The 9,583-nt window shown below is 35.6% G+C and overlaps 1 protein-coding gene across 1 annotated transcript in view; it reads right to left on the bottom strand.

Annotated features, from left to right (window-relative positions):
- Positions 1–515: 515 nt before the first annotated feature.
- Positions 516–9,583, bottom strand: part of LOC108365856 (uncharacterized) — a 62,053-nt gene continuing 52,985 nt past the window's right edge. Inside the window, exons 9-11 of the mRNA XM_017620047.1 lie at positions 8,955–9,046; positions 7,819–8,011; positions 516–2,245 (exon numbers count right to left, since the gene is read on the bottom strand). Coding sequence (XP_017475536.1) covers positions 1,311–2,245; positions 7,819–8,011; positions 8,955–9,046 — 1,220 coding nt within the window. The 3' untranslated portion in view covers positions 516–1,310. The remainder of the gene's footprint in view (positions 2,246–7,818; positions 8,012–8,954; positions 9,047–9,583) is intronic.

The raw sequence follows: 9,583 nt of genomic DNA on the forward strand, positions 1-9,583 counted from the left end.
TGTCTTCATGGTATACTGCATGCATTTTTCCGGACTCGAGTAGAATAATTATGCAATTCACAGTCATATTGTCTTAAAGTTGTAAATTTTAAAAGGCATATAAGTTGTGAATCCACTGAAATATCCTTTTTTATTGGTTACAAAATTGCGACTCGTTAAGACATCTTCGGAATCCTCTTTGTGTATGTATGTGTATGAGTTTTGTCACTCCCAACATTAAGTTGGCCTTGCATACATTTAGGCGTTCAAATACCTGTGTTGGGGGACTATAATTGAAAAAGAATTAATACTAACTATATATTTTTGGGGTTTGGACTGCTTAGTCTTGACTTTTATTTTTCTCCTTCTCTTCATGCTCCACTTGAAGAAGTTATAGTAAGTATGTAATGCGCGTTTTTCGTATGCCGGATTTTCACATGGCATTAAATTACATTTTTTTTTTTTTTAATTTCTAATGCCAAATTTGAGCACTAAAAATACATGTGCCATTAAATTAAGAAAAATTGTCATTCAATTCATATCCACTTGTTATTTTTTTAATAGCACACATATTTCGTAATTTCAGTGCCTAGGAATTAAATGAAAAAAAAAAAAAAATGTGTATGACAAATTTGGACATTAAAAAACCAATGTCATTACGTTACAAGTAAAATTGAATAAGTCACAGGCCATATGTTTAATGGTAGAAAATTTGACTTCATTTTTGTAATTTCGCCTACGGTGAATTTATTAGGCTTTGAAATTACAAAACACTTATTTGTGCTATTTTAAAAATGCCATGCCGAAGCGAACGTAATGACTATTTTTTAGGCATTAATTTTGAAAATTTTGAATTGATCCTTAAAAAAATGTAGGTATTTAAAATAGCTGTGAGAGATTACAATCTTTAGCAAAAATTTTCGGCAGCAAACTTTGCAGTGAGATTCTTGAAATTACTACTCATTCATAAAAACTGTGTAAAAGAGCCCCATTCCCAACGCCAATGACAAAACTTAACGCTTGACTGCGACGCAGGATATAAATAAAATTTTTTTCACCGTTGTCGCGACTTTTGTCTTTCGAAAGGCTGTAGTGAGTTGAAAGACAGCCCTGTTAAAGCAGTGATTTCAAAAATCTCACTGCAACTACCACTGAACATAAAGATGATGTAAAGTTGCCGCGACGCATGCAATACTTCAACAGGAAAAAAAAACACACTTGACTCAGGAAAGATTTTACAATTCCAATAATCATTACCTTAGTCTAAATACATACGCTCTACATTTGTATTGAAATTAATTTTACCCTTCACTCTTTTGCTTCCTTTACTCTTATATAACGAATAGATCACTGCAACTCGACGAATTGCGTCGTCGCATATTTACCGCTTTCTTGAACTTCAACACCGATGAGAGAAAAATTTTTGTGCGATTCGTTAATTTTGAAACTGTCTTGCGATTACTTTCGTCCAGCAATTGATCATTACTCTCTGTATAATTGTCACCACTCGCACCATCGCTGACACAGCGTCTACCGCCGGTAAATGCGCCAATAGCACCACTGACGCCACCGCTACCATAAAATCGACGACTCTTCGGCGATGCATTCAAACTGTTTTTACCGCCCGACTTTAGCATATCAAATTTACTCATCGGCCGCGCTTGCTGCTGCTGTTGTTGTTTGTGTAGCGCCGGCTGTCGTTGAGCCTCTTCTTCATCTTCCAACTCACTTTCGCCCATCTTCAGGATGCTTTCCAAATTGAGCGTACGCTTATTGCTACGTTGCACATAATTTTTCGTGGTTGTAGGTTTAATGCCCAATCCGGTTGAGGAAAGACTTGTGCTGATGGTGCGTTCGCTGCCGGTGCCGACGCCTTCGTCGGTGATGGTGTTGTTGGGTTGATGATTTTCATCGATCGTCTCACCAACACCAGCTCTGCTGCTGACCGCATTGTTTGCATTATCGGTTGCATTCGCGTCATCATCATCATCATCATCATCATCGTCATCATCATCACCATCGTCAGCATGATGTATGGACACTTGCCGTACCATGCGGCGTGGCGCTATATGCATATGACGATGTTTTTGTATTGCACTCTGTAGGCTGAGACGTTGACGATCTCGTTCGCTGAGCTTGCGTATACGCAGTGGATTCAGTTTGGCTTGCGCGACAATGCCAACAAGCAGCTCGTTGACGTTGTGATCGAGGCCGGAAGAGGTTTCAATGAATTTGCAGCAAATGTCTTTGGCTAATTTGCGACCAGCTGGAAGGGAAAAGTAAAAAATGGAAGTTAAAAAGTGCTGAACTTTATTCTAAAGTCTATATTTTGACATTTAATTCAAAACTTGTCCTTAAAAGCAGGGACCCAGGACGAGTTGGCTTTGGTTTAAAAAAATGTAATATCAAAAATGCTCGCACGAAAGAATTAACAGGAACAAAAGTATTGATGGGAAATAAAATGAGAACAAGAGGTTCGGGAACGTTTTCAATGAGAACGAAAGTATGGGGAACGTTTTCAAGGAGGATTAAATAAGAACAAAAGTCTAGGAACGTTTTGGTAGAGAACAAAACGAGAACAGAAGTTTTGAGAACTTAACGTTAAGAATAAGAGGGGCGTCTGCGTGTTGGGATGAAAAATCGTTTCAGCGAGAACCATGATTGTTATTTCTAAGCCAGAGGAAAGCTGGATCATTTCAACTTCTTCTTTATCATTAGAGGACACTGTACATTTATGGAACAATTTTTAACTTTCTGTGCATGAAATTTCGTGTCTTAGGTCTTTCGTTGAATTAATTTGCATAATTATCTTTGCTATTTTTTGACCAATTTTAATATTTTAACATTTAAAACTAATGGAACGCTAATAGAAAACTTTTGTTATCGTTTCTATCCTTCGAGAATAGTTTCTGAGGCTTTAGTTCCAAAATGGTTCTTCGAGAGGAAGTTCCTTAGACTCTTGTTCTAATTTTTTTTCTTTGTCGGAACATTACGGTGATTTTTGTTCCCTTTTAGTTCTCTTTGGTCAAGTTCCACAGGGTTTTGTTCTTATATAATTCTTGACAGTTTTGTTCCCACTTTCGTTCTTGTGAAAACTTTCCCGAAGATTGTCTTCTGATTTCGGTTTGGGTTTCTAAGCGTTCTTGGGAACAAACCGACGAGAGCGACACTTCGTTTTGACCGCACAAAAAGGTTGGAAAGTTCATCCTTTTCACTTATTGTAGTTTGTCAATTTAAGTGCAATCACTGCTCTTATTCAAAGAGGAATGAAGAACAGTGCTAGAGCAAATTCTCCATGCTCTCTACCTCATCTTCGTTCCTGGAGCTGCAGCCGAAGTCGTTAGAGCAGAAGCTCATACGCTTTTCGTGTTACCTCATTAGACAGTGTCCGTTGATGATACCAACTACTGAGCTAATGGAGTGACTATCAACGAGTAGTAGAGACTCAGGCATGTTTTCATCAGTTATTTGCCAGGTTTTACAGGTTACCTCAGTAGTGGGTTCCTTCCAAGAATGTTAGAATACAAGATTGCACTAGTTTAGTTGCGAGAGAGAAATGCCAAAACGTGAGCAAGAATGAAAGAAGAAGAAGAAATTTGCAAGAAAAACGTAAAAAAGTTGCTCAAGTGTGACGTTATAAAAACAGCGATTCTGTCAAATTCACTAAGAGTGGAATAGCGGTACCGAGATGGCCGCCACCTTTGTTCTCTACATTGTGGGTTCCTTCGTCCACCTTTGCTTGATTCGCTCAATAAAGACTCGTCAGGCGACTGCTGCAAAAGTAGGAGATTTTGGCACTAACAGGGTATGTTAGGTATTAGAGATGGGCAGGTATTACTCCCTCTCCTCAGTCCGGTCTATATTGGGACGAGCAGGTTTTACTTCCTTTATTTGGCGGTTGTTATTAGATTTTATTTCCGCTACTTCTTCATATTTGGTGAGACGGAGCTACGCCTGCAGAGCGGAGAGGAATGAAAAGGTTATACTCCTATCCACTTAGTATCAACATGGCCCGAATAAATTGGTGTTCAGCATTAACCTAAACGAACTCTTCTGTTTTGTGGAGAACCCGGCAACCGATACATTAGCACGAACATGAAATTCGCCATAAATGTACGTACTTTGAGCAGAATTGATTGACTGGGGTTAGTACCCTTCCTCGTTAGTTGGTTTACGATGCATTTACTCGTATAGTATCTTTCCGTGTCCGGGAAACCAGATTACATTCGTTGTGCATAGCGTAGCTACCTTCGAAGAGGTATTATTGCATTGTGGAGATTAATTCCTAGCCTGTCCTAGGTTAGCTGGCGATTACAGGAGATTCCCTAAGTCAATGAGCAACCTCCTTTATATAGATTGCCGCTTACCCAATATGTTAGCGTTTGGCCGAGCTTCTCTCCAATTTGCGGCGTGTCACACAAAAAGGAGTAATCTACAGTCTTACCCCGACTCAGACCGGCGATTTTATTTTTAATAGAAGCTATTTTTCATGGCCGAATACACTCGAAGGTTTGCCATTGCCTGAAGAAGGGCGACCACTATTTTTAATTTAATTTAATTTTTTGGTTTTGGTCGGGAACTGGCCTCGAACCCAGGCCTGCGGAATGGTATCGCGCTCTGTTAACCACTACACCTCAGTGGCTGCAGGTTTGAGTTTAGTAGCAGTTATTCCGACTTTATTGCTTTACTTAGAGAGCTTGCTGAATACTGAAATGGAATAAGGGTGTAGGTCTTTACCGTTTTTTGCGAAAGAAATATTATCAAAGCAGTTGCCTGGAATACATGGTATCATGTATGTATATGTAGCTCCCTAGAGCCTAGCGAGCTAGTTTGAGAATGGGAAATCTTAAAGTGTGCCATCCAAGGCAGCCAAGTTAGCTAGTTAGTTGGATTACAGCTAGTCTCGAGTTTACCATCAAAGCCTATCGGAAGCTGAAGAGCTTTGGAGTGTGTGGAGATTATTAAGTGAGGCTGTTATGCTTTCCACTTTTTCATTTTTCTTCTAGGGTATGCACACAGGGTGGTCCAAAAATAGTAAAGTCGGAATTTTAATGCTCTCACCACCTAAGATTGTTCTATATCGACAAAATTTATACTCCTATTTTTTTTATTGAAAATAAAAAAATATTTAGAGGTTGCTCAAAGCGCACAAAGTTTTCCATGTATTTTGTATGGGGGAAAAAACAAATTTTCGTTGAATTGGATAGAATTCTTGAAAATCAATATTTTTCGGTTGGAAAATTTCGGTTATCTTCAGGAGACTTCCAAAAACAATACCCAATTTATTATTTAACCACTTTTTAGTATTAACGATTTTTTATTTATCCCCCCATTGCATGTTCTGGCATTTTCTGGGGGTTTTCGCCGACCAATAAAATATAGTTACTATGAAAAAATGGTTAAATAAATAATTGGTATTATTATCGGGAATCTCCAGAAGAGAAACAAACTTTCTAGATCGAAAAATATGGACTTTCAAGAATTCTATACAATTTCTACGAAAAGTTGATAAAAAATAGGGGTTTTTTTCACATCGCAAATTTCGAAAAAAGTAGGAAGTTATTTAAACAACTTTGAGCTTAAGGCCAAAGCAGCCATAGCTCCTCATACCTAGTCTATAATTTTTAATTATTAGACTAAGGTCTTAAAAATAAAAATAAATAAATAAATAAATAACTTTGAGCTTGTCTAAAGAACTGTAATTTACAGTTAAAACTGTAAATCTGGGCACATTGACTTACAGTGACGAAGCGTAGCTTTTCTGCAAAGATAAAAAAAAATACTCTCAATAGATTTGAAGAGAAATACATATTTCTTTGCAGCAATGTACAATGGGGTTAAGGTGGCCAAAAATATTAAATTACCCAGATTCAAAGCAAAGTATCTAACTAACACAAATCAAAAGCAGTTTTTAATAAAAAATCATATTTGAAATCGTGAGACTAGCTTTAAAAAAATTAGTAAAAAATCTTTTGAAAGAAAAAGTTTTGATTTTGTCGCAAGTAATTTAAATAAATTTTTCTACTAGTGCGGATATTTTTTTAAATACTTACAATATTTCACTTTCAAACTTTATACGAAATTTAGGAAAACTCAACAAAGTTTCACAAAAATTTCGAACTTTTAATCCTAACTAACTCATATCAATCATAAGAAATTTTTGGGTATGCATAGAATTTTAGTCTAAAGAAGTGCAAGTTTCAGCGGCTAAAAAGTCGTGTAGATTATTAATAAGAGCAATTTATAAAAACTGGTTTTGATTTTTTGAAATTTTGTCTTACACATTTTATTTCATAAGAAATTCATCCTTAAGGGCTGTTTGCAACTTTTAAGGACAACGAAAAATGCAAAATGGAAAAGAAATTTTCTTCTATANTTTAATAAGAGCAATTTATAAAAACTGGTTTTGATTTTTTGAAATTTTGTCTTACACATTTTATTTCATAAGAAATTCATCCTTTTAAGGACAACGAAAAATGCAAAATGGAAAAGAAATTTTCTTCTATAAAAATTTTTTAAATCAGTTTGCAGCTCTCACGAAAAAAATTCTAGAATATTAATTTCTTAAAGAAAATTGACACCAAAAGCACACCCTTGACAAAAATATCAACGCTAATTTTTAGAGATTTCAAACTTGCACGTTATTATACTAAAATTTAATGGGCTATAAAACTGCATACTCAAAACTTTTCAATGAAATTGAATTNGCTAGAATATTAATTTCTTAAAGAAAATTGACACCAAAAGCACACCCTTGACAAAAATAATTCTCAAATATCAACGCTAATTTTTAGAGATTTCAAACTTGCACGTTATTATACTAAAATTTAATGGGCTATAAAACTGCATACTCAAAACTTTTCAATGAAATTGAATTGAAATGTCGAAAATTTTGATGAAAATTTTTTGGTATTTCTTGAATTTGACTCAATTCTATATGAAATTTAAAAAATTGTTTCTATCGGTTTTTTCTGTTGAATGAACTATATTTTTATGAAAAAAATTGGTATGGAAAATATAAATAAACCAAGTCGTAAAAACGTCAGGATATTCATATTTTTGACGCTGACTGTAAATGAAATTTCAGCAAATTTTTAGTACGGTTACTACTTTTGGCCGCAGGTTACGTATATGGGGACGTCCCACTATGGAGCGCTATGAAGCAGGAAAATCAAATAGAAAATTCCTAATCAAAAACTGCCAAAACTTTGCTTTATACTTTATTCACTCCCCCAATTATGATCACCAATTACCACATTCACACAGGCACATTCTTAATTCGATTTGACAGTTCTCTGTCTCTGTGATTTGTTTTTTTTTTTTATTCGCTACAAAATTGATGGAAAATGTAAGTTTTTGCTAAAAGTTTATACATTTATGTATTAAATTGGTGATGTACTCAAAAAAAGTGATTTGTGCACTCCGATTAAAACTAGAGGCGGCAGCGATTTGTTCCTAATTTGCATGGTAATTGGATATGAATTACCAACAAATGAGGTAACTCGCTTTCAAAATTTTGTATGCCGAATTACGTAATTCAAAGGGTAATTGAAATGTGAATTACGAATGAGAGAGCGAACTATATAATTGGGGTGCCGTGGTAAAGTCGCGTAAAATGTCGTTTTGCCAGTAACCATTCTTAAATCCTTTTGTTTTTAAATTTGTACCTCAATTTTATTATTCGAAAATATGGTCTCCGTATCTATGGGAAAAAACCACGCATCAGCCATATACGTATTCTTGAGTAATTTGCTAGTTTTTAAATATTTATTTTAAAAAATAACCAACAAATACCTACATATGTCCCACCTCACTTCTTCCAGCTCAATTACTACTCACTTTGCCGATTCACCTCGCGATGTCGCTCCAAATCCGTTTTATTTCCCACCAAAATAGCGCCACGTGTCAACAGCATTTCGTGTTCCTTCAAATATTGCAAAACCTTTTCCGCCGCCTTAAAAGAATTTCGATCCACCACTGAGTAAACAACAACAAATAAATCGATGTTGTAAGTCGAACAAAAGGATTCCGTCTGCACAATATGAAATTACAGTATGAAAAGAGAGAAAATCGAATGATAAATACATAGCGAGAATGCCATAAAGAGAAGAGGCAAATAGTTAATAAAATTATTTACACAAGATAACTATTATTTATTTATGTCAGTGAAAATGGCGCACTTTGTTCAGTAACCACAACCACGGCCCCGAGTGTTTCAAATGAATTAATTTTTTTGCATTGGTAAGCGAATATTGTCTTCCATTTCAACATGTCGAGATGACACTTACTTATAATGGTCTGATAAAGACTTCCGGCAAATGTTCTCATTACACTCAAGCGCTAGTGTGTGAACGCACACATACATACATACTACTTAGTGTACGTTTGTCATTAATTAGCATTCGTCCTATTATCGCATCCATGTCATACGTTGTAAGAGTAGGCATTCATGTTCTCCTTATTGTTGTTGTTGACTTTATTGTTAGCCAACATAGTACAAAGTGTTAATGACATTTACGAGAACACAGCTACACAAACTAATAAGAATTGAGTTTGCACTGGCACAAATATGAGTGCTTGTAATATTAGCGGTGTTTATATACTTATACTTATACATACATATGCACGTGATTACATATTTGACATACTATTTCCAATGCATCTTTGTAGGTATGTACAGCCAGCATCGTGTCCTTTATTTGTACGTAAGTAAGTATGTATGTATATATGTAAGTATTTCTCCACCACTTCAGCTTTGCAGGTCATCCTCGTCAGTCTCTCGGTTGCCATCTAAATAAATATCCACTGAAGTGAGAACTTGACCTACTCATCTCAACGCCATAAAGCGACAACTCGACAATGCGACTGTGACAATTAATTACCCACTCTAGGTGACAAACGATGTCAATTTTTTGCTGGAACGCGCCGTGCCGCGCCACACCGTTCAGTGACAGTTTGTTGTAAAAGCCACTTACCGACATTTCACAGGCTGGATGATCGATAATTTCCAAGTCCGTCTCGATGCCGTCAACGAGCACTGATACTGTTTTTTGGCCATAATCATCGTCTGTGAGGGAGAGAGAGATGGAAAGTAAAGAGTAGAAAATCAGTTATGGCATGAGTAACTAATATATGTATGTACATAAGTAGTTACATTATTAATTCGGATAAAATGGGTAATGTAATAATTTTCACTTCGCTAATAAAATTAAACAAATAAAAATTTAGCTATATATGTTTTTTTAAATCCATTATTATTGAAGCACAAGAGCAACGCTAATTAAAAGGATGTCTTCATTGTAAAAATACTCAAATGAAAGCAGTTAATATTTCGCTGTGTATCACAAGCTCGTAAGTATTATACGCTCCTAAGTTATAAAATTTAATGGCCAGCAAAGTCGGAATGTCGAAATAATTTAAAAGCAATTTCTTTTGCGGTAAAAGTAGTAAAAATCTTTATTACCCTGCCAGCAAAAGTTACTCGTATGAATGTAGGAATGTTTGTTTTTTCTTTAATAACAAATTACTTGCTACATATATTTACACGGTCTCACCACCGTTTTATTACCCCTTTATAAACTTTTGTCACGTACGACTTTATGCA

This window comes from Rhagoletis zephyria, unplaced genomic scaffold (assembly GCF_001687245.7).
Source record: "Rhagoletis zephyria isolate East Lansing unplaced genomic scaffold, Rhagoletis_zephyria_1.1 Rzeph_scaffold_02026, whole genome shotgun sequence".
NCBI lineage: Eukaryota > Metazoa > Arthropoda > Insecta > Diptera > Tephritidae > Rhagoletis > Rhagoletis zephyria.